Source organism: Plectropomus leopardus, chromosome 12 (assembly GCF_008729295.1).
Source record: "Plectropomus leopardus isolate mb chromosome 12, YSFRI_Pleo_2.0, whole genome shotgun sequence".
Lineage (NCBI taxonomy): Eukaryota > Metazoa > Chordata > Actinopteri > Perciformes > Serranidae > Plectropomus > Plectropomus leopardus.
In genome coordinates, this window is record NC_056474.1 from 1,662,537 (window position 1) to 1,687,644 (window position 25,108).

General features: G+C 40.9%; 1 protein-coding gene across 1 annotated transcript in view; it reads left to right on the forward strand.

Moving 5' to 3' along the window:
- Nucleotides 1-25,108, forward strand: part of myo10 (myosin X) — a 127,445-nt gene that overhangs the window by 29,771 nt on the left and 72,566 nt on the right. The window contains exon 2 of the mRNA XM_042497410.1: nt 14,798-14,896. Coding sequence (XP_042353344.1) covers nt 14,798-14,896 — 99 coding nt within the window. The remainder of the gene's footprint in view (nt 1-14,797; nt 14,897-25,108) is intronic.

A 25,108-nucleotide genomic window follows, 5' to 3' on the forward strand; every position in this document is an offset into this window, starting at 1 on the left:
TATAAAAAAGCTGGTTGTAATCATTTTGTGATGAAGCTTTCATATGGATTTCATACGGTGGATCTTTCTTCACTGGTCGGACATCTGTCCCTCATTTCCGGTGTCGTTTGTGGTTTTGGTTGGACCGTTGGTGCTGAGACACTTTGGAGGGGATCGGTGGTAAACGCAGTAACTGAAGCTATTAGCTAAATATTTTCTGTGTTTTGAAAGGGCCGTTTGGTTTCACTGTAATGTATTAGTTTAATTTCACGTTTCCTGTCGTGGTGGGTTAGCTTTCTGGCTGCGGTGACCCGCGGCAGCTGAGTAAATGTAGTTCAAACAAATCCGTTTCAGCAGTCGCCCTCTTTGGTCTCTAATGTCCTTCAGAAGAAAGTCGTCTTTGTACAGTAGATGTTAACAGACAAACTTTCCAGGCTCACATGTGGTCCGTGAGTCCACGCGAATGAAGACGAGCAGTTTAGTCAACCCGCCAAATTTACCGTAAAGAGAAACAAATTGTTTTAATTTGAAAAGGTGAGTGTGTGGGCTGCCTTAAAAGTTGAAGAAATTTTTTAATGATTCAGCTTGTCCCCTCAAATTCAGTCAACTTAAAAATATAAGGCAACCAGCACACTTTTTTTAACCTGGATCGACATCAGTTTTCTGCAATCAGAAATCTTTCACTAGGACTTTAAACTTCTGACTTTATGTGATGTCTTTCAAAAACAAGGAAACAAATATAATGAGAAACTTGCAAGAAACAAATATGAAAAACAATACTTATAAGGAAACAGGTGGAGTGAGGGAAGGCGGGAGCTGCGGACTGAAAGAGAAAGTCGAGGATGAGTTACTGATGCTGACTGAGCCGCTCTGCTCTCATTCACCGCCGATGTCCCAAAACCCAAAATATAAAAATGAAATTGATCTTGCTCTTGAAAATGACTTTCTTTTTTAAAAAATGCAATTTTTCCAGCTTTTTGTCTAAAATGTTGTTTTTTTTATGAAAATGCATAAATTAAAAGAAATATATCTGTTATTGTGCATTGCTGAAAAAAGGGCATTTAACATATGGTAATAAGCTGAATGTGAACAAAAATAACCATGATTTGATGACATCGGTGAGAAAAAGCTCAGGTTTGAGGTTGGGGATCGGGGGGCTGCATTGAAAGGAGCTTCAGTGATTAATCAGACTTTGTTTGCATGTAAACAGGAATGTGTGTTTTTGATCCCGATACTGTCAGACTCAGAATGAAGCCAGAAGTCAGATCACAGCAGCAAATGAAAAACTGATCAACAACATTATTTAAAACTCAAGTCAGCAGCTCCTCCCAGCGTGTGATTGGCTGTGCTGAACTGGTCCGTGTGTGTGTGTGTGTGTGTGTGTCCGTGGCTGCCGCTCTGCATGTTCATGTGATTGCAATTAGTGGCAGATCATCTGCAACAGAGTGTGTGTGCAGAGTGTTTGTGTGTGTCTTTGTCTGTCGGAGTGTTTTTCAGTGAGATAAACACAATCGTCCTTTCTTCATCATCATCAGTCGCACAAGAAACAGCTTCTGCAACTCGCCAACCGCTGGCTTCCTTTCTCCCACAATGCAATGAGTCACGCTGTTCATCCTCATAAACACTAGAAAGCCTTGTAAATGCTGACAAAGACTTTTACAGTTAAATATATACTTCTGTGGGGAGTGACAGCCTTTATCCTGAATCAGTTTCAGCTTCAGAAGTGGTCCAAAATAGACCTAAAGGAGTGATGCTAAACTTACGGCCCCCAGGCCAAATCTGGCCCCTGACAGGGTGCTGGGTGGTCCCCAACTATTTTCTAATTCACAATAACAATAAACTTATTCACACTTGGAATTCTTGTAGTACTTTGAGTATACATAAGTGCATGAAATAGCATCAATATAGAGCTAATTTACTAAAAAAAAAAGTGCCAGTGGAGGATCCCCCCACACCCAGTGACAGAGGTCCTAGCTGAGCCCCTAATGTCCTAAAATCCTAGAAATGTTCTGAAATCTTAGAAACAATCCACAATCTGAGAAATGTCATAAATTCCAAGAAATGTACTAAAATCCTGGAAATGTGCTTAAATCGTAGAAACACTCAAACATCCTAAAATCTGAGAAATATGTCCTAGAAACGTGATAAAGTCAGAGAAATGTCCTAAAATCCTTGAAATGTCCTTATATCCTGTAACTTTCCTAAAACTTTCCTGAAATCCTAAAAATGTCCTAAAATCCTAAAAATGTCCTAAAATCCTAAAAATGTCCTAAAATCCCAGAAATGTCTTGGCTTTAATTAATCATTTTTCTGCATTCAGAAAAAACATCTGGATATTCAGAGCAAGCCTTCTGTCGCCGATGTGGCTGCAGAGCTCCTCACACATGGCTCCATTTAACCCCGTACAAGCTGACGGCGTGTTCTGCGTTCGTTTCTCCATCAGAAGAGTTTGAATTCTCTGTGCTTCACTTCTGAGGGTGTGATCAGGCTGCGATTGTTGTTCTGCCGCCACATCAAGGAGCCGCAGACGGGACGATGATGGCTTCTGCCGTGTTAAATCTGTCCCTTTTCTGTCAGTTTGAGGGGTTAATTTGCCCTCTTTGTGATTTTCATGCTCGTGTTTGGAGCTTCGACCAAACATATTGCATTAATTTGGATGTCGGGGGTGGTTTGTTTTAGTGTTCGTGGGAACTTGGATGAGCTGGTTTTGTTCACATTCAAAGGCAAACACCAGTAGCTTTGTGTCTCTCAGCTAAAGGTTTAGCAGATCTGACAATTCAATTTAAAAAGTACACTTTTGTTGATCCCAAACTGGGAAAACTCACACGATACAGCAGCTCAACAGACAGAAGCTAAAAAAGATTGAATTACTTTTGCTCACAGAGTTTTTTATTTTTTATTTACTCCCCTAAATCAACACGTAGGTTCGACTGTTTACACTCAGACTTTTCCAGATAATTTACGTTCACGTATATGATGTAATCTTCCATAGATGCTGATTATGCACACACAGGCTCGACCGCAGCAGCACGAGGGATTTTCGACAAAAACCATCAGACTCGCTCTCGGTTCATTCACGTTAAAGTTTGGAAAAAACCTCCTCGACCTTCTGACGTAATTACATGTCGTGTATCATGAATTCTGGGCTTCTGCAGACGTGCAGGGCAGAATGATATGTGGCAGTGCTCACTGAGCTGCGTGGTTAAGTGGTATGTACCGTCTAATTAAGGGGTATTAAGGTCTGGAAATTCAATAAGGGGAGCTGAAGTGAAGGCAGCAGTTATTATGACAGATGATGTGTACGCGTACTATAGATCCCGGGACGTCATTTACTGACGGGGGTTCATGCGCAGGCTTGCACAAGACATACAGATTCGATCGCAATTTATTTATTTTTTTGTTTTGTTTCTCTTCACAAAAGCTATTATACAATCAACTTCAATTCAAAATCATTTTTCCATTTTTTAAACAGCAAAAAGGAAACAAAGCAAGACAAAAAAAAAATAATAGAAATTCAGTTGCAATTTAAAAACCTTTTTTTATTCAGGGGAGTTCAGAGTTCCTCCGTCCAACAACCAGCAACGATTTTCCCTTTGAAGCCAAAACAAATGTGCATCAGGCTCAAAAAATTGTTTCCAAACTCATTTTTTGGGAACACAGACTTCAGTCCTGAGTGGATTAAATTTGGTTCCAGCAGATAAGGAGAGATAAGAGCAGAAAAGAGCTGCTTTTATAGAGCGACCGATGGATGAACATTAAAGCAAGTTACACTTCAAAGGAGGTCGTGTTACACGTCCACAATCAGCGTCACGAGGACGGAATAAAGCACGAAAAACACTGAATGTGGAATCTAAAGTGATATTTGAACCACATTATGAGCCAGTGACGTCGCTGATGTTTTAAAAAATCTCAACTATCTCAACTATGAACTTTGAGGAGGAATCTTAATGACTTTAGTGATCTTTTAATTTCAAGATATGTTTCATTCTGGAGAAGATCCATGAAAATACTCTTCAGATCGTCTCATTTAGTTTGTTGGGACTGATGTTAACCCCTCGCTTCCAGAAAAATATGAGCTTAAGCTTCATTGCTGCTGTTTTTTTTTCCAAAAATATGATGATATATAATCAAACCTGAAGACATGCACGTCTTGCCACGCTCGCTCTGACAACAGGGGCGGGGCTTAACAAAGGTGCAATTGTGTAAATTATTGTTAGTGAGTTTTGTGTGTGTTTGTGTGTGTGTGTGTGTGTGTGTGTGAGCAGGTTTGCTTTTCACTTGTAAAAAAACTCATTTTAATTGTGTGTTTTTGCACGTTGTATTAAATTGTGTTTGCATATCGATGTGAGTGCAGTCGAGTGTTCACAGTGTGAGAGAGAAATGTGTGTATTTTGTGTCTGCAGATAAATGGGTTCACACTGATGTGTGTGTGTTTGTGTGTGTCCTCGAGTTGTGTTTATTTTGGTGTGTTTGTGTGTGAGTCATTGTGAGGCTTTCCCAGACCTTTCCAAAAGTCAATACGGCGACCTAATCAGTTCCCACAATCCCCTGCCCTCACTTTGTGCCCAGTCATTCAAACCTGAGCGACCTCTGCTGTTGAACTGCTGATTGGTTCTCCACGAAGGTTTTTGCGAGTTGATTGGTCCGTGCCGCATTCAAGCAAAGGTTCAAGGTCACTTTGCACTCGCAGACTTCGTCCTGGCTGCGTTTCCCAGGCAGCAGCTTCCCGCTGAACGCTGATGTGTGTGTTGTTTCTATTGTGTGTCACTCACTGTCATCGCAGAGGAGCACGCTGAACGCTTTTATTTTTTTCTTTAACCTCGAGACTCAAAGTCGTTTTCTGGTTTTGCAAAAGCTTTTTAAAACTTGCATGTAAGATCTGACCTGCAACAGGTGGAAACGTGCAAAGGGCAAACTTTCACTCGCTGTGTATGTTTGGGAAGCTATACACTTTTTCCTGTGGAGAGTAAAAATAACAGTCTTCATCTTTGCTCTTTAGTTTAACCCTTTGAAATCCAGGCAAATTGGATTGATTTTATTTCAAAAACACAGGAAGAGGGCAATGAGCGATGAAAGAAAAAAAGACCCAAAAATTAGCAGGGAATTCGTAAAAAGTACAAGTAAATTACCCAAATATTCCAAAAAAAACCCAAAATGGAAAATACATTAAAAAACAAATTATTAAAAACAGACCTGGAAAAAAGAGATAGATTCTGTAACTTAATTTACACATGTAATTATGATAACTATTAGTAAAGTTCACCCTAGCTTTTTCTTTTTTTTCTTAGATATTTTTCCTTAGCTTTTTAAAAAAAATACATTTTCATGCAATTTGTGGAACATTTCTTACCACATTGCTCATTGCTTTTTTGCTTCTGAGTTTTTGAAAGAAATCAGTTTGGGTGGGATTCAGAGGTTTAAATACTTGATAGTAAAGTGCTGCTCCAGTTTTCACAGGGTCAGGGCAGAAAACCTTTATATTAAAAAGCGGTCTGGCCAAATATGTTTTTTTTTTTTAAAGTAAGTGTTTAGATTCATGCCACTGCAGTGCTTTTATTTTGAAATCTGTGTCTGTCTTCTTCCTCTCTGTTGGCTCTGTTGGATGAGAGTCAGACAAATTCAAAAACACACAAATGGTGAATATGTGAATGGAAACGGTTACTCACTTTAACCTCGGCCATAAAAAGAACTTCCCTCTAAACGTTAATAATTAATTTGTTTGACAAGTCGTCCCGCGCTTATCTTCCAAAGGCAAAACAAAGCGCCTGATAGCGCCGTCTGTGACACGCTGTTACTGTGACTCTGTGACTGTGACACTGTTACTGTGACTCTGTGACTGTGACACTGTGTTACTGTGACTCTGTGACTGTGACTCTCTGTGACTCTGTGACTGTGACTCTGTGACTGTTACTGTGACTCTGTGACTGTGACACTGTTACTGTGACTCTGTGACTGTGACTCTGTGACTGTGACTCTGTGACTGTGACTGTGACTGTGACTGTGACTCTGTGACTGTGACTGTGACTCTGTGACTGTGACTCTGTGACTGACTCTGTGACTGTGACTGTGACTCTGTGTGACTCTGTGACTGTGACTCTGTGACTGTTACTCTGTGACTGTTACTCTGTGACTGTTACTCTGTGACTGTAACTCTGTGACTGTTACTCTGTGACTGTGACTCTGTGACTGTGACTCTGTGACTGTGACTCTGTGACTGTAACTCTGTGACTCTGTGACTGTGACTCTGTGACTGTGACTCTGTGACTGTGACTCTGTGACTGTTACTCTGTGACTGTGACTCTGTGACTGTGACTCTGTGACTGTGACTCTGTGACTGTGACTGTAACTCTGTGACTGTTACTCTGTGACTGTGACTCTGTGACTGTGACTCTGTGACTGTGACTCTGTGACTCTGTGACTCTGTGACTGTTACTCTGTGACTGTGACTCTGTGACTGTAACTCTGTGACTGTGACTCTGTGACTGTGACTCTGTGACTGTTACTCTGTGACTGTGACTCTGTGACTGTGACTCTGTGACTGTGACTCTGTGACTGTGACTGTGACTCTGTTACTGTGACTGTGTTATATTCATGAGTATTAGTCAATTTATTACCAACAAAGGCTGAATAATAATCATTAAAAATAATAATAATAATAATAAACTTTATTTGTATAGCACCTTTCGTACAAGAAATGCAGCCCAACATGCTTTACAAGAAAGACTAAATGCACCAAGTGCTTCACACAAAAAGACATAAAGACATAATGAAACCTGCATGTAAAAATAAAATGAGATCAGAATAAAATACATAGAATGACGGGATAAAACTCGCAAAAGTAAGATAAAATAAGGATAAAAATTGAATGCACAGACTACATAACATAAAGATAGAAGATAAAATAAAACCCACTGACATTATTAATAAAAAATACGGGTAAAAAGAGTGCATAAAATGCAAAAAAAATGCTGAAAATACAACATCTTAAAGATGTGCAGCAGTGCGTCAGTGCGCCGGCGAGTTCAAGGTTAAAGTGAGGAGAAAAGTTTTTAGTTTTAAAAATGTTTGGTGAGGCAGCTTCTGTGATATCTGTCAGCTGTCTGTGATTCCTCTTTGACAGCTGAACGTTTTTGAAATCACATGACTGTTTTTTGAAGGTTTCGGGGTCTCGTGAAGCGACGAGCACACACCTGCACTCAAACCGCCAAGATCAAAAAACGGGTGCGTAAGCCATTAACCCCTCCTCCTCCCCTTCAGACATCTGATAAACGGTGCGTGACGCGCCGCTTCTGATCCGTTGTTCACCTTTGAAACTGGTGAATTTGAAAGATGCTTTCAGGAGCAGCAGGTTTTTTTCACTGCTTTTAACACGGCCGTCTTTTCCTCTTGGCGTGACGTTTGAGGGAGGCGGCGTGATGAGCACGTTGGGCTTGTACAAACAAGCGGCAGATAATCTGTTCCACTCGGCTGACGGAGGGAAACCTGCTGGGGGGGGGGGGCTTTTTCCTGGATTGTTGGAGACTTCAGACCATTACGTCTTATCTTTGATCCAGTACAGTTACTGCTAAAGGTGATAAAGTTTCAGAGCCGATTCTGATTCTCTCTCATGATACTCCGTAATTCATTCAAGGAAATAAATGCATAAATAAACAAATAATGAAATCTATCGTAAACAGTTGTGTGAGGATTTTGCACGACTGTTTTTTTTTTTTTTGGTTTGTTTTGTTGTGTTTGTGTTTTTGTTTTTTAAATTTTTTTTAGCCCTCGTTTACAATGATGTCCAGCTGATAAAAATAATGAAATGCATACTATTATCATAATACTATTGAAAATATATATAAGAGAAATGTGATGTATTAAAATATGCATACAATCAATCCGTAATGTTAACGTCAAAATCAGTTAAAACAGGTGCAGTCAGGTAAAGAAGTTTACAATTAAAGATCGAAAATGACCATAAGAAACCAGTTTGTGGATTTTTAAAGTGAGTTGGATTAAGATCATTTCTTCTCTCGTTGCCTTTTTTTCATGTTTTTAAAAATAAATCCAGCTGATTTTGCTGGTTTCAAAGGGTTAAATCTATTCTGAGACGTGTGAGGAGCCTCTGAGTCCACAGCAGGACTGTGGCTGCAGATCCGGTGAATCACTGATGGAGTCGTGCAGCTGCTGCCGATGTGCTGCTCTCTCTGCGCGGCTGGTGTAGACGAGGTCAAAGGTCAGCAGCGGGCGACACGGTGTTCGCACCCTCGGTAGGAAACAACCAGACTTCTGCTGCCTCGTTTATCGCCGGATTATTCTGATTTTCTGCACGGTTTCTCTGCAGGCCCGCTGTCCTCAGCAGAGACAGTCAGTCTGAAGCACAGATGCGGAAAACAGTGGCAGCTGTTTGCAGGAGCAGCGATGCATCATCCCCCTCCGAGAACATACCAGCAGTTGTGTTGAGTCGGTTTTAGTGCGATGGCCCCGCAGGCTCTCGCACCGCCGGCTCCGAGAGAGAGGATGGCTGTGGTCGCACACAGACTCTGTTTGTTATGAGAGAGGAAGAGGAATCTCTCTGACCGGACAGCTGCTCATTTCCAACCCCGACGGTGCACGAACGCTTCCAGCACCACGCATCCTCGTTCTGCCAGCCCCCGCCCCCTCCGTGTCCCGCGGAGAGAGCATTAGCCACACATGTCGAGGTTACGCAGGGAAAATACGAGCAGGGGAAGGGTCGCTGCCTCGGTTTCACCCCCAAAGCTTTCAGGGCGGGACGTTTGTGTTGGTGTTTTGGTTTCTGGCCCGGAGGAGGCGTCGGGACTGAGATAAAGGCCAGAGAGACGCGTCCCTCTGGACAGTGGACACATGTGGCTGTCTTCATGAGCAGAGATGTTACACAGTGCTGGATGGACACAAGTCCAACTCTCGTGGATCTGAAAGGACTAAACCAGCATCAGATCGATGCTAAACACGCTGAAGAAAGAGAGAGAGTTAAAATCCACCGGCAGGCAGAAAAATGAACAGCTCTGACGCTGGTAAATCTCCAGAGAAGTCTCCAGAAGAAAGTGTACATTTCTACATTTGCATGTTTCATGCATTTCATATCAGCGTTTGTAAAGTGATATATGAGCTATCTTTGTCCCTGGGACGTGGAGGGAACAGTGGACGGTGTATCACCTCGTGTGACACCTGCTGAGCTGCAGACGGCTGTCCAACAACAACAAAGACCGTTTTTAAAAGGCTGCCTGCTGCATTTCCAGCAGCTTTTTAGTCTCCAAAAAGTTTTTTTAGGGACTTGCTGCTGTTTTTATATCCTGCGGCTTTTAGTCCCCAAATCTGGTCTTTTTTTAGCCACCCCGTTAAAGATTTTCTGTCGACTTTTTAGCTCGCTAGTTTTTTAAGTAACCTGTTGCTGTTTTTCCAGCTGATTTTTAGCCCCAAAAGGTTGGCATTTTTTATTAACCCTTGGCTGTTTGTCCCAGCAGATTCATACACTGAAAATGTGTGTATTTGTTGGCAACTCATGGTGTTTTCCCAACAGGTTTTTAACCCCTAAATTGTTTTTTTTTAGCAGCCTATTGCTGTTTTTCAAGTGGATTTTTGACCCCCAAACTGGGTATTTCTTTGTGACCTGTGACTGTTTTTGTAGTGGCTTTTCAGCCCTTAATTTTTTTTTTTTTTTTAAAGATCCTGTTACTGATTTTCCAGTAGCTTTTTAGCCCCCAAACATGGTTGTTTTATAGCCACTTATTACTGTCTTTTCAGCAGCTTTTCTGCCTTCAAACATGGATGTTTTTTAGTTGTGGCTGCTTTTCCAGCAAATTCTTAAGGAACCTGTCACTTTTAGCCCCAAAATGTTGGTGTTTTTTTTAGCTACCTGTGGCTGTTCTTCTGAGATTTGGTCACTAAGATATTGACGGGAAAGAGGCATGACAGAACTTTCTAGATCTTCATTTTACCAAACAGTGCAGATTGCAGCTCTGGGCCACCAGATGCCCTTTCAGCATCTATTTTTTGTCAAAATAATTCCTAGAACTTGATGTCCGCCCTCAGAAAATGACTGCTGACACAACAGAGAAACCAAAACATGAGGTTGTTATCGAGCCGTGACATTTTCCCACTAAAGCCAGACATTTCTGATGAACAGTTGTCCGTCTAGACTTTAAGATAAATCACTTTTCTTGTGGTGAGATGCCGAACTTTAGTTCCTCAGCAGCTTCTTTCCCGCTTTAATAATCGTCCCGTAGCTTGCAGTCACGCTGTGATACCTCTGACTCGCCTCTGACTCGCCTCTGTGAGATAGTTTACTCGGCTTTAACTGGAATGAGGGCTCAGAGGTCCTACTGGTGCAACAGCTGGGCCTTGATCCACAGCTCCCAGTCCCCGTCCAGCCTCTTTAGCGTCTCGCTGCCGGTGTGTTGACATTAGCTCGGCTGAGGCCCAGCGTCCTTTCATGTCTCTGCGCTGCGAGAAAATCACAGTTTGGGATTATTTTTCCCTCCTTATTTAAAAGTTGTTGGGTTCTGTGTGATTCCTGGTGGTTCGAGACACTTCTAGAATATCATGGTTATTTATTTGCAGAAGCTTTTCGGCACAGTGAAAGTCAATATTGGGGAATCTCGAACATTATGACATTAGGCATTGAAGCGCCTCTGGAGGGGATATTAGACTGAATGAACAAACCACCGAGCGAGACTGTTTTCAGCAGGAATTTTCACAACCTTTCTATTCGCATTATGGACTAACAGCGTCTGAAACCTCACCTGAAATTTTTTTGGCCATGTCTTGTTAAGTTTCCTTTTGCCCATATTTTTTGATAGAAATTAAACCAATTTTCTCAGGTTTCAAGGGGTTAAACTTTTCACAAATAACAGTTTATAAAACCCTAATATCACCAGTGAAAACTGAGGTTTTGTGCAAAAACTTTGCAAAAGTTTTCCAACATTTTCAGTTGTGTTGTGCAGCCTTGGTGGAGGTTTGGGCTCTCTACGTGCTTCTTTTAGCTTTTTCCTACATTTTTAACACAAGTGTGTTTTTTTATCCATTAACAGAGATATCCGCCCCGGGTTTTTACTTTCTTTGGTCCATCGGAAAGTACAAACGGGATCTTTTGATGTTGAGAGTTCAGGCAATCAGTGGTGATGAATGAGGGGGACGAGGTGAAGCGCAGGCTTTTGGCACAGAGCCCCAGTTTGGAAATGGGCTAGTAGCTCTGTGGGTCAAAGTGTGTGAGTGTGTGAAGCAGCGCGGCTGTGAGGGAGGGAGGGAGGGAGGGAGGGAGCGAGGTAGCCAGGGAGGGAGGGAGGGAGTGGATTAAGAGAGGAGGGAGGGAAAGCACAATAAGATAGTGTGCCACTGTTAGATGCCTCCTTCTCTCCCATCAGCAGAGAGGGCGGGCGGCACACGCTGTCCACAAAGAACATGCATGCGTGTGTGTGTGTGTGTGTGTGTGTGTGTGTGTGTGTGTGTGTGTGTGTGTGTGTGTGTGTGTGTGTGTGTGTGTGTGTGTGTGTGTGTGTGTGTGTGTGTGTGTGTGTTTGGTGGTCTTTGGGGGCTAAAGTGTGCCGGTGGGAGGAGGGAGACCCCTCTCTTTTTTCCTCCAGCCAAACTTGAGCATCAGATTCCTCCGGTGGTGCACATCAGGAATGTCCATATGGTCGCGGCTGGTAAACAGCACACGCCTCCTCTTTGTGTGCGACACAAAAGAACATCTTCTTGTTGTTTGGCTCCTTTTTTTCGCTGCATCAAAGAGCCAGACGTCCGCCGCCGTCAGATTCATAATGAAGTTTTCTGTCCGTGTCTCTGTGTCTGTTTTACTTGTGAATAATTGTACATGGACGCTTTTATTAAACCTGGAGCGATGTCTCTTTTTTCGTGCTGCTTTCAGACATCGTTTACGAGTATCAAAGCCTTTGACCTCTGAGACAATCAAAAACATGGGAAGACAGACAATAAGCAACTCAATGATAAATGTTACACAGACAGCAAGAAAGATTTTTTTTTTAAAGCTAGGGGCAAATGTCCTGGGGAAAAAGTAAAAGCTAGGAAAATTTTTTTTATATATATTTATAATTGTTAGAATTATATATTTTAAAATTATATTACACTTTTTCCAGGTAATTTCCTTGTTTTTTTTTAACTTTCTTATGCATTTTAAACTAATTTTTAGGTAATTTTTGTACTTTTTATTAACTTCTTGCTCATTTCGGGGTGATTTCACACATTTATAATAAGATGTTATAAGTTGTATAAAGTTAAGACCCCCCCAAAAAAAATTGAAAAATGTTTAAATAGGATATTTATAAATATATAGAAACAAAGAAATCAACCAGATTTGTTCAGGGGTCAAAGGTTTCAGTGCAGGTTAAAGGTGTCTGAACACAGCACAAGAAAACGGATGTTGTTCCAGGTTTCAAGGGGTTAAGTAGGTGAAGAAAACACCAAAATGTGCAACAAAAAAGAAGAAAATACAAATAAAAACTACGTAGGTACTGACGGACGATTACAGATTGTTTTCGTGCCTCTGCAAGATAAAGTTTGCGTTTATAATTTGCACGTCAGTGAAGTGAAGAAAGTCGAGTCATTTCTCTGTCAGACTTTGTGACGATCAAAAGATGAGTTTACGAGTTTCCTCTGAGCGTCCGAGGACCTTTTCAGTCCAACAGACGGCCGACGGTTTAGAACAACACGGCTCCCTCTGATCCACTGCTGACTCTGCAGCCCTGAGCTTTACCCCCTGTGTGTGTGTTTGTGTGTGTGTGTGTGTGTGTGTGCGTGTGTGTGTGTGAGTGTGTGTTCACTCCATCCATTCATCCTCTGACTGTTTCCCAGGTGCCCCTCTCTGCCGCACCAGGCCGACTTTGTCAGAACGAGGGCTTGTGGGTCAAAGGTCGTTCATAGGCCTGGTTCAGAAAGAGGAGGGGCGTCTCCTGAAAGTGCAGCGTTTGTTTTTCCCATTAGCATTAGCTCGTCACGCTAATGAACAGCGGCACATGTGGCTATGCGATTAAGAGGGAATCCACTTTGAGGGCCCCTCAGTTCTGTGGCTCAGTCATATTTCAGTGAGGGGAGCTTTGCTTTGAGTCCAGTACCACGAGTCTGAATACCATCGAGCAAGTATTGACTGCAACTCAATTTATAATGTCCAAGAAAAAACCTAAAAAAAACTTTTCTTAAAAAAAAAAAAAAAAGTTTTTATATAAATATATATATAAATTTTTGTATATATTACAATAAATCACAAAATAATAATAATAATAATAACAACAAAGAAGATTTTAAAAAAAAAATACACAAATAAAAATGCATTATTCTAAAAATTAAAACCACAAACAGATTGAAACAAACAAAATAAATAAATAAAAGCATACAAAACAAATCCATATTGCTACATGGATATGCATCACAATACAAAAAGAAGTTGGGGGGGGGCACTGTAGCAACCAGGCCGTAAACTCAACAGGTCAACGGGTATAAAGTGTTTTCTGACTCTGCTCCGCCGTCGCTCACTAAAAGTATCAATAAACATGCAGGTTTACGGGCCGCCGGGGCGACTGCAGCCCGGCCGCACGTGCAGATCTCTGAAACCCAACACGGCAGAGATTTCCAGGCTTTGTCCACGCCGAGGGCCCGCTGCTGGTCAGAGAAAGGTCAGAGCCGTGGTGATGCCACGGTAACAACAGACTGAGGCTGCACTTCACTGCATGACCTCAAAATCACTTTCTCTTAATGATTTCTATCAACTCGACTCAGAAAACAACTTAATGGTGGAAGCAGTAAACTTCTGTACATCACATGTTTGGAAGAAGCGCATTATTTTTTGCAGGTGAAGTGCCTGAGATTGTTTTTTTTTTTTTTTATGGTGTAATTTTATAAGTTTGGAAAAACAAGAAGCCGGTTCTCATTCTGAAGTCGTTGAACACTGATGCTCTTTCTTCAAAATAATAGTAATTTCGATGTCAGTGGGACTTAATGGTTAAATTAAGGTTTATATGCTGCTGGTGGATGTTGCCTGCTGTGGCCGCGTGATACGTGAACAGGCAGCGTCAGTTGAGATGGCGGCGGGAATCATGCAGACTTGACAGGAATCTGTCAAGTCTGCATGATTCGCTGCTGGATGACGTTGATTGAAACACAGCCGTTAACAACATAATATAAAGAGCCCAAAGGTCATAGGGTGGGTGGGAGGGGCAGTGGATGGATTTAACAAACTCTGGACTTTCATGTGGGAGTCTGTGTTCACTTCCTGTCTGAATGGGAAGGTTTTTTTCTACAAATTACCTTGTGCCACTTTTGCATAATCCAAACCATCCATACCAATAAGTGCATTGACATCATGGTAGTACCATTGCTGAACAAAAATAGCGAGCCCAGAGGGACACCCAGAGGGACACCCAGAGGGACACCCAGAGGGACACCCAGAGCGTAATATGTAGAAGTGGAAGTCCAAAGCAGCGATATGTGACAGTTTGGGATGAGAACGTGTTGAAACAACCACACGTTAACTGCAGCATTGTTGAAAAGTAAAGTTTTCAGGCATCTCTGTGGTTTCAGTGTATCTGCTACACAATAACAAAAAAACATAATTGTGGTTTGCAGAAATGTGCCATGTCCAACATTTCGCCTGGCTGTTGGTTGCTTTAGAGCAAACATTTTCTGGGTATTTAAAATCATCTGGCGGTTCTCGTTTGCTGCTGAACTCTGCCCACCTCTGGAGATCCTGGTTTGAAGTTTTTAATTGATTTTGTTTTGTATTTGTATTCATGTTCATGTTCATTGAAGAGTTAACTCCAGTACCTGATAGTAAAACTAATATATATTTTTCTTCTTTTTCCTGCAGGGTGAGCGGGTGTGGTTACGGGAGGATGAGCAGTACCTTCCCAGCACCGTGTCCTCGTGCTCTGGAGGGGTTGTCGTCTTTGCCACAGACTACGGACAGGTAAGAACCACTAAACGGCCTTTTGAGTGATTCTGTCTGAATCTGCACTCACGTCTTTTAAACTGAGGGTTGCATCCCGTCCTCTCACCGTCTTTAAGGATTTTCATCTTTTTAAGGACTGTTAAACTGCATAAAAACTGAGGAACTTTTCGTGCCTCAGTTGCAGTTTTACCTTCAGGGCGTTATTGCACTTACTGCAAAGTTGGGGAGAAGAGGTTATTTTATTGTTACTGATATTTAAACACTTTTGTGGCTGTTTTATTGATACTATGGCATTTTTCAACATGCTAAATGTTTTTTTGATGTGCTATTCTGTGACTTTCACTAGCATTTAAACTTGAGAAAATTGTTTTGATTTCTTTGAAGGACGTGAAGTGAAAAGCAATGAATAATTTGGAAAGAAATGTCCCAGAAAATGCAAAACATAAATAAAAATAAATTAAATGGTTGGGGTTATTAGATTATTAAATATAATTTTAAAAAAAAACTTAAATTCCTAGGATTATATATTTAAAATTTTGTTGAGGAAAAAAAAAAAGTTTTATTTTTACTTCTTGCTCAAAATAATTTTCTTCTGATTTTTTTTTTTTTTTTTCTTTTTTGCTATTTTTTTCTTAATAATAATAATTGTGGGGCCCTTTTCTTGTTAAGTTGCTTATAGTTGCACATTGTCTTTCTCCCCCCTTTTTTTTAAAAAAAAAAAAAAAATCCAGACTGAAGCTCCTGCCCAGGTTTTAAAGGTTTACGAAAAAGAAGTAGCATAAGAAACAAAAACTGCAACCTAATTGCTTCAGTTTAGTAACTGATTAAAGCAGAAAAACAACCCGTTACACAACAAAGAACAAATGATAAAAGAACTCAGTGACGTTTTTCTCGTTTTGTCATGTTTCAGACCATGTGGTGGATTTTTATTTTCAGTTTTGATTTAATTTGTGTCGCAGTGCTTCTCGTGTGGTGCAGTAATAAAACTGGATGCATTAACAGGCAGCTCTGACTGTTTGTAAGAAAAGGCATTATGAAACACCAGGCGACGTTCGCTCTTCTTTCTCCCGAGATTGCGTTCTCTCTCGTACGTCTTCTTCAGCTGACAGATTTTTTCGTCAACCTCGAAGAGAGCAAACGCTTAAAGAGGTCCACTTATAATTTGGGATCAGCTCAAGATGCTGCAAATCCCCTAAACCCCATCTGGTTCTGCATTACCTCTTTGATCCGCGTCTTGTCAAAACAGCGGATACAGACGAGGTGAAGGACATACGGGACAGAGGTCAGAGTGTCTTTCGTGTGCGGTCTGAGTTGCTTATTAAGAGTAACATGAATCAACCTGTCGAGATTTTCAGCTTGGATTTGACGTAGTTTGTCAAAGTTGGCTGTGATGTAATTCTGTGGAGGGGTTCCGCGACAGAGCGTGTTCTCACCACCTAAAAACGGTCCCACCTAAAAAAAGTCCATCAGTTTACGGATATGCTATACTGAGAGTATTTCTGCATTCATGTGATGTCAGAAAGTCGTAGTTTCCGAGCTGGGAAGTCACTCCTCCGACTTTGTTGTGTTCATGAGCTTTGAGGTCATTACGTGGGAACAGCGTGGAAGAAGGGATTTTGCATTTTGAAGGGCTGCATTTTAATGCTGAGAGGGTTTAAGCAAGATGCTGATAGCTGTCCCCATTTTATTTGTTTTTTTTTATTTTTTAGAAAAGTGACATTACAGCAGTTAACATTAATACTATATTACTCAAAAATTACTCTTTAATACTGGAATTAATAAAAAATGTTTCTCACCATTCACCAAACATGGAGTTTTGACCGCCGTGTTTATGAATTTATGATGTCAAGTTGGCAACAAGTGTTTTATGAAATAATACTATATTACTCAAAAATTACTCTTTAATACGGTGTCAGTGTTAGTGTTAGTTTGCATGCTACAGTTAATAAATGCATGTACAAAAATGTGCAACTTCTATAAGTAAATGAGAGCTACTAGGAACAAAAATAATGGAATAAATCATTTTTACTGTCAATTGTTAACCCTAACCCTATATTGTATTTTTATATTTATTTATTTATTATTTTCTGTTTGTTACAATTTTTCTTTTTTCTTTTTTTGTTGCTAAATTTCGGGTAATTTTCTTGTAGCTTGTAACTTCTTCCTGTGTTTCTGACAGAAATCAACCCAGTTTATTTAAGTTTCAAAGGGTTTAATATCTATTTGATTGTGCATAATTCATAATTCTTGTCATTATGTGCAAAAAATATCTGCAAATTCTTTGTCCAGAAGCCTGAAGTTAACTGAGTTTAGACTCAAAATCTGCTGTTTAACTAAAGTTTTAAAACGAGGCCAGCAGACAAAAAGCTGTGTGAAGAGTTTTTGGGTTTTACTCTCCGCTGCCGTCCTGTGCTGACATCTCTAACAAAGACTTCCTGTGTCGCCGCTGTACAGCGGAGGGTCGCTACCAGAAGACGTCCTGTAAATGTGAGCGCTGAGGGATTTAGGGTCATGTTGAGCCGGCGTATTGTCCTGCAGATTTACCGGCAGATTAAAGCATTCTTATCTCTCGGCCCCCGACTCACTCGGAGACTTGTGAGACCTGCTGGAGCTAATGATCCTCAGCTCAGGATGCTGCTGTAGTTTTAACACTGAGGGGACACGTGAAGCTGAGGGTTTGGGGTCACAAACTCGAAAACTTTGAGCGTCAAACACATAAATGCCTGCATTCTGAAATTTTTTATGTGCATTTCTGCATCTGTTATTCAGGTGATTTGAGGTGTGCCATATCGTATCATTCAGGATAATAGCAGTATAATTATTGAAAGACTCGTCTCTTCTCATTTGTTTGTTTCTCCTTTTTAATCCTTTTCTCCTCCTTCTTTCACTGTCTCCTTCTTTCTTCTGTCTCAGCTTCTTGTGTCTCTTTGTGTCCCTTATCTTCCTGATAGCTCGAGTTTGTCTTCCAGTCCTCTTGTCTCTTTTTGTCTCGTTTCCTCTGTTTCTTTTGTTATTTTTTATCTCTCCCTTTTCTCTTTTCTCCTCTTCTCAGTTTAAATCCTAATTTTTTGTTCTCCCACTCAGCTCGGCGTTGTTAAACGACACGTTGGTCCAGACGGAGCGGAAGGTTTTAATTTGCTCGGCTCAGAGTCGAAATGAAGTCAGCTTCAGACTGTCACACTCAATCTGTTTAAGCTCCCGAAGTATCAGCGTGAGCTGCTCTCAATCGTGTGTTCTCCAAACTGCAATGAGACGAGTGTCAGAGGGACGGAGCGGCTCTGTCAGAGGGCCGTCCTGTAACACAAGAGCCACAGGTTCGATCCCCGAAACAGACCACATATGACAGTGAGCTCCAGCAGCTGCTCGCTGTGGGAGGGTGTGTGTGGGTATTGGTCTGTGTGGGCATGCTTTATATGTGTCTTTTGTCTGTTATGTTGTGTGTGTGTGTGTGTGTGTGTGTGTGTGTGTGTGTGTGTGTGTGTGTGCCGTCTGTTGTGTGTAACAGGAGACGGACGTCACCTGTTGAGCTTCAGAGCAGATGTTGCTTTTTGTGAGTAGAGACTGTTTTGACCAATCAGAGGGGCAAACTGCTGTAAGCTCCACCCACTTCAGTGTGTGTGTGTGTGTACTTGTAGTTGCTAGTGAGGACCAATACACGCTTTTTTTACCCGCTGAGTGAGGACATTTTTGGAAAGTGAGGACATTTTGGTTCTCACCTCTTCAAAGAGGAGTTTGTGGGCTCAGATTAGGTTTAATTGGTCGGGTTAGACTGAGTGTGTGTGTGTGTGTGTGTGTGTGTGTGTGTGTGTGTGTGTGTGTGTTTGAGACGAAGTTTGAAACCGGGTTCCAGAGTGTCATTTTTATAAAAAAAACGCTGCCCCCTCTGTCACCATGTAAAATGGCGATGTGCAGATCCTGTGAGTACGGGGACATCACAGCCGCCCTTTGTGTAACGTTTCAGACAAATATTCGTGCTCGAGTCAGAGGACAAAATAACGATGGCGCAGAACCGCGCTGCGTTTCTGCTGCTGACTCCACAGAGCTTGTTAACGCTCCTCCAGCAAAGTGTAGATTTTTTGCACGACTGCTGTACGTTCGCCATCGTCTCCTTGTTTGTTTATGCTCACCGCTCCGTAGAGGGACGCCTCTTTGTGCAGGCAGGTGTGTCTTCTTCTGTGGTGTGTCATTACAAAGTTACACCACTGACTACTGGCCTGGCATGCATACTGCAACTTTTCGGTTGTTTTTGTGGATCCGTGCACACGAGGAGCGTTCTCACAATGTTATGATATAAACGCAGAATTTTTTAAAAACGTAAAGGACGGACTTTTCTGTTGATATTCACGCTGTTCTCGTCTAAACGTGGCCTCGTCCCTTCAGGTGTGTGAGCAGCTCTTTCAGCTGCAGACGGCGAATCGCATCAATAACATTTAATAACAGCTCTGACTTTCATGCCAGCACAGTTTGTCAGAGCAGTTTGACAAAGGGGCTGAAACTCTTCATTATGTGTCGCTAAGAGCGAAAACTGAGCCCTCGCTGCCCCTCACCGTCTGTCAGAGTTAAACAGGTAACCCTCCAGGCCCCCCCCCCCCCCCCCCCATCCTCCACATCATCATCATCAAAAGCAGCAGCTGCTCTTTGAATCACCATTCATCTCCCGCTGCATTGTCCTGCAGTCAGCTCAGGAGGAGCAGACTGTCTGCGCAGTCAGAAACACTGAAACCTGAGCAAGACGGGAGAAACCCCGTGACCTCCGACCGAAGCTTCAACGCTCATAACACACAACATTCAAAAAATTCACAGGAAGTTCAGTTTATTCATAATTTACCAGTTTCATCAAAATCATCCCAATATGGCAAAACTGCCTCTTTTTATGGTGTTTCTTCGCATGGCATTTTTACGGTTAAATATTTGTAAAAGACTGTAAAATCAGTATATCTTACCGTAAACATTTTCTAAAAAGTTGTCTTCTCAAGTTGAGTCAACTCAAACTTTTGGACAGAAATTTAAAACAAATAGAGGTAATTTTGACATAATTTAAATAAAAATAACTTAAAAATGTCAGTGTCCAGGCTGCCTTAAAATTTTTATTGGACTAAATTTGAGAAGCCAAATTTAGGTCATAATAATAATAATAATAATAATAATAATAATAATGATAATAATAATAATAATAATTATCATTATTATTGACAATAACAACCCATTTCAATAAGAGCAAATACAATTCAAACATTATAAGCAGTACATGAAAATGATAGTGCTAATAAAAGAATTAAACACAATCAAGACAGAATAAAAAATAAATAAATTAAACGATAAATTAAAGACAAACTAAATTAGATGTTTTAATACAAATAAACTTTTCTGGTCAAATAAGCTTGAAAGGATGAAAGCACGGCAAAATAAAAATTCATTTAATTCATTTGTTTTTGTGAATATAAAAGTGCAGTTTGTGTTGTTTGAATTATTGCAAAAGTTCAAAATTTAAAGGCACTACATTGTTTAAGTGAAATCAAATGTTTTGTTTTTACAGCGTACGCTCACTAAAAGCTAAAGTTTGGGTTTCGGGGAATATGAGTGATGCTCTGCTGCTGCGGTTTCAGCCTCCAGATATCCAAATGAATTTAATCCTTCGTGGGTCGCTCGTTATAATTTTCTCTGGTTGAAAGTCTTTTAAATGCTGGAACATAAATGAGAATTCACTTTCTTGATCCACATAAGTAAGAACAACAGACTGTTTCCGGACTGATCCAGGAACAGAGCCTGTTGATCCGACGTCCCCCCACTGATGCTGTCTTAATGTCTTTGTTTTACACAGATTAACTCCCGTTAGCATCTGTCGCTGAGCTCAGCGTCCGGGCCCCTGGGCTTTGTTTTCAGGCCCTCAGCTCCTCACAGACAACTGGACCAATTAGATAAATTAAATTAGGCCACAGATGGACAACTTGTCCTCTGCTGAGGCCTGCTGGGACGGGGACTGTGATGCTACAAATACTGACCGTGACAAAAGAGAGAGGAAGACGGATACATTCTGGTTTTTGTGATTTGGCCCTCTTAGCTACAATTTAGGAAAACTGCATCAATGTCCACTGAGCGGTCAAGCCGCTGCTCTAACGCTGCTTTTCAAAACAGGGGAACAGGTTAACAGGTGAACAACAAACAGGTGAGCTCATGAGGTGAGGCTCAGGGTGAGTGAGCGTGCGTTTACAGTCGCTACATAACCGTCCTCTCCAGGACATCAGGACATCAGGACTGACTGCACGTCCCCCTGTTGACTGTAAACTGTGTTTTTACCGGACTAGTCTAACAAGTTAGTTACCTCTCTGTAATACTTTACCTCTCTATGAATGTAATTTATCTCATTAACCCTCTAAAACCTGGACTGACATCACTCTCATAAGCGTAGGGAAAAAAAGGCAATGAGCAACTTGCAAGTAGAGCAAGAAATGTCCCAAAAACTGCTAAGCTTTAGTAGATTAGAAATGTACTTTTAAAAAGCTCGCAAAAAAATTCCAGAGTATATTATTTCTAATTATCATAATTATCTATTTAAAATTATTTTACAGAATAGTTAAAATTTTTAAGATTTTTTTTCAGAACATTTCCATGTTTTGTTATTTTGTTGTTTATTTTGTTTTCCCATTTGTTTGAAATTTAATTATTATTTTGGTTGTTTTTAAAATTACTATTATTATTCTTTTATTTTTATTATTATTGTGTATATATTTTCAGGTAATTTTTTTTGTGCTTTTTTTTTTACAAAATTCTTGCAAATTTTTCAGTCATTTTTCTTAAGTTGCTCGTTGCCTTCTTCCGATGTTCTGGTTTCAAAGGGTTAAAGCAGTCAAGGTTAGTGCAGCAGTGTAGTACAAGAAGAAACGTATTTTTAATGATAACGAGGGAGCCATAAACTTCCGTGTGGTTTAGTTTTGCTCAGTTTAATCGTCAGGTTGTGAGCGTGCAGGTTGTGAACGCAGCTTTCATGACGCTGAAAACACTCGATCACATTTCGTTTGTCCGAAAGACGTTTCTGTGACGTTCAGTTTCCCCTGAAGCGTCACTGAAGCTGGAATGTGAGAAATGAGGCCTGGCTGTGTGTGTGTGTGTGTGTGTGTGTGTGTGTGTGTGTGTGTGTGTGTGTGTGTGTGTGTGTGTGTGTGTGTGTGTGTGTGTGTGTGTGTGTGTGTGTGTGTGTGTGTGTGTGTGTTGTGTTGGAGGTCAGATGTGATTGACTCCTCAGACAGAGACTGGCTTTCTTGTGTGTGTGTGTGTGTGTGTGTGTGTGTGTGTGTGTGTGTGTGTGTGTGTGTGTGTGTGTGTGTGTGTGTGTGTGTGTGTGTGTGTGTGTGTGTGTGTGTGCGCGCGTCTCTGGCGTTCAGCTTATGGTCTTACAGTTTGTTTGTTTTTATTTCTGGTGTAAGTAATACGTCTTCGTGCAGCTTAGTTCACGTGGGAAACGAGATTACCTTCAGATTAACCACCGACACGGAGACCGAAATATATCACCAATAACAGCGTTAAACTTTAAACTGGGATTTGTTTCTGCTACACGACCAAACAACTAAACACGACACGAGTGATGGTCCTTCATGCATCCTCAACGTTAGAGTTTATTGTGTCAAACTGTGACGTGAAAGGTCGAAGTTTTCCTCCGCAGAGCCGTGCGTGTCAGCCTGCTTAAACTTCTGCTGCTGAACAACAACGTGAATTCACTGTAATTTTTGGTGTAGTGGATGAGCGGTTTGCTCAATTTGCTTTTCCAAATATAAGGGGAAAAATCCCAAACTAGAACATTTGAAAAATAGTGGATAATTTTCTAGTTCACCCCCAAGTCACAGATACATATATATCTTACCTGTGGTGTTATTTGTCAGTCCAGATAGTTTTGGCGATATCGGCCGTAGAGATGTCCGCCTTCTCTCCTAATAATGGAGCTAGATGACACTCGGCTTGTGTTGTTCAAAGTGCCCAAAAAATAAATAAATAAATAAAAACTCAACAGCAATGTCGCTTTCCAGAAAGTTTGTTGTGTGTGTGTTTTTGTGGTACTTTTGAGAACTACTAGCCATTTTTTTTAATCTACTTTTTTTAGCGTTTCAACAACTATTATAAACAGAATCAATAACAGTACCACAAAAACAAGCAAAAGATAGAAAAAAAGATACAGAAAAACAAACAAATATATACACAGGGTAAGCAATATTTTCATCATGTAAGGGTTTTTCCAAAACAGACAGTTGTCAGTTTAAAAAATATATGTTCAAAATTGCCTATTTTGGTCATTTCCTCACACCACTCGTTCAAAGGCGATGACCGTTTTTGTGTCATAACTCGATCCTGCAGCCTGTAACGAGGGCCGACCTGCAGCACAGATAAATTAACCTCCTCCTGCAGTATACCCAAAATACAACGCGTAGGGTTTAATATCGACACTGCACCAAGTACTTTGTTGAGGTTTGTCATTATTCTTTCATTCACATTCATATAACATAAACACAAATATACCTCGGTTCATGTCACATCTCCAGCGTGTGCGTCTGTATCCCGTAGTTTTAATCTCGCCATCATACAGCGCGTCCAGTAAACTCTGTGAACGATGAGAAATTAACCGAGTCAAGTTTGATCTAGTTCCATTTTATTGGCGAGAAGGCAGATTTATATCTCCACGGCCGATATCTCCGACACTCTGCACCTCACAACAAAGCTATGTAAACTGATAAATAACACCACAGGTAAGAGAGAAAATATGTATTTTGATTAAATCTGCTTTTCGGGATCTCGGGCCCGAGAGGTTTAAAACCACTGAAATACCTCGGAGACATGTTGGATCTGTGTTTTGGGGTGTTTTTGTCTCAGTTATTCCTTATGCTGTTGTAGAAAAAGCCTGACACAGTTTCGGGTTTGGCTGCTCAACTTTTTTCCACCCAGAAGCCAACGTGGTTTTATTTTTATGGTGTAAAACTTCACAGAGGAACTACCGAATGTAAATAACAGCGACTGCCAATGAGGATGTCTCCAGTGAAATTTCCCCCAAAATACTGATTAACTGAAGTTTGATCCGTCCGCTGAGATTCGATCTTCTTTCTTTGAACCTCCGCGGTGAAGGATTCCCCCCTCAGGCTGCAGACCTCCTGCAGAGCGCTGCTAATTCGAGATCTTCTCTTAATTAACCTTGCCGACTCTTCCTTTTCACAGCTGAACCGTCCTGTGGTGGAAAACTCTGAGCTGGTGTTACTGAGCGACTGTGAGCAGAAGAATAACCTCTTTGTCTGAATGTTAAAGTGGTTGTCCTCAATATTCTCGTATTTGGAGACTCCATTTTTGTTCCTCATTGCTGTGGCGGTCTGTCATTAAAGTCGTACTGCAGCATCTGTTTTGGATTTGGAGCCGTTTTTTTTCATAGTTCCTCTGTTTACCCGAATGAAACGGAAAGGCTAAATACTTTTTGGAAGCTTCTAACTCCTGATAAGAGCAACAGTCTGGGGTAAAAAAAGTAATTAATTTAAATTGTTCTATATGTAAATAATCAAATCTGATAAAATAGCAGAAAAGAAAAGAAAAAAATGTAACGCCTTTGTTTCAGAGCTCGCTGTATTTGTAGGACTCATGACAGGAAGTTCACCGGTTCACCGTCTGTGCATCCGTACGTTCAATTCTCGTGAACGTGGTATCTCCAGAACACCTCGAGGGAAATTCCTCAAATTTGGCACAAATATTCACTTAGACTTGAAGGTGATCTGATAAGAGTTTATAGGTCATAGGTCAAAAGTCAAAGTCGTTGTGTCCTGATCTGTCTCCTTCTCGTAAGCCCCATATTTGTGAATAACTCAAGATAATTTCTTCAAATTTGGCACAAATGTTCACTTGGACTTGAGGATGATCTGATTAGACTTTGTCAAAGGTCAAGGTCACTGTGTCCTCATCTGTGACATTTTTGTGAATACAATATCTTAAGGACATTTTTTTTTTTCAATTTTGGCACCAACGCCATTTGGACTCCAGAATGAACTGATTCGATTTTGGTGGTCATAGGTCAGAGGTCACTGTGAACTTGCATCCATCTCATTCTTGTGAACGTGATATCTTAAGAACGCCTTGAGGGATTTTTGTCAAATTTGACACAAACGTCCACTTCGACTCAAGGATGAATTGATTAAAATTAGGAGGTCATAGATCGTTTGTGTGTGAAGCAGCCACGTTTTCACACACATGGATGTAAACTGTGTT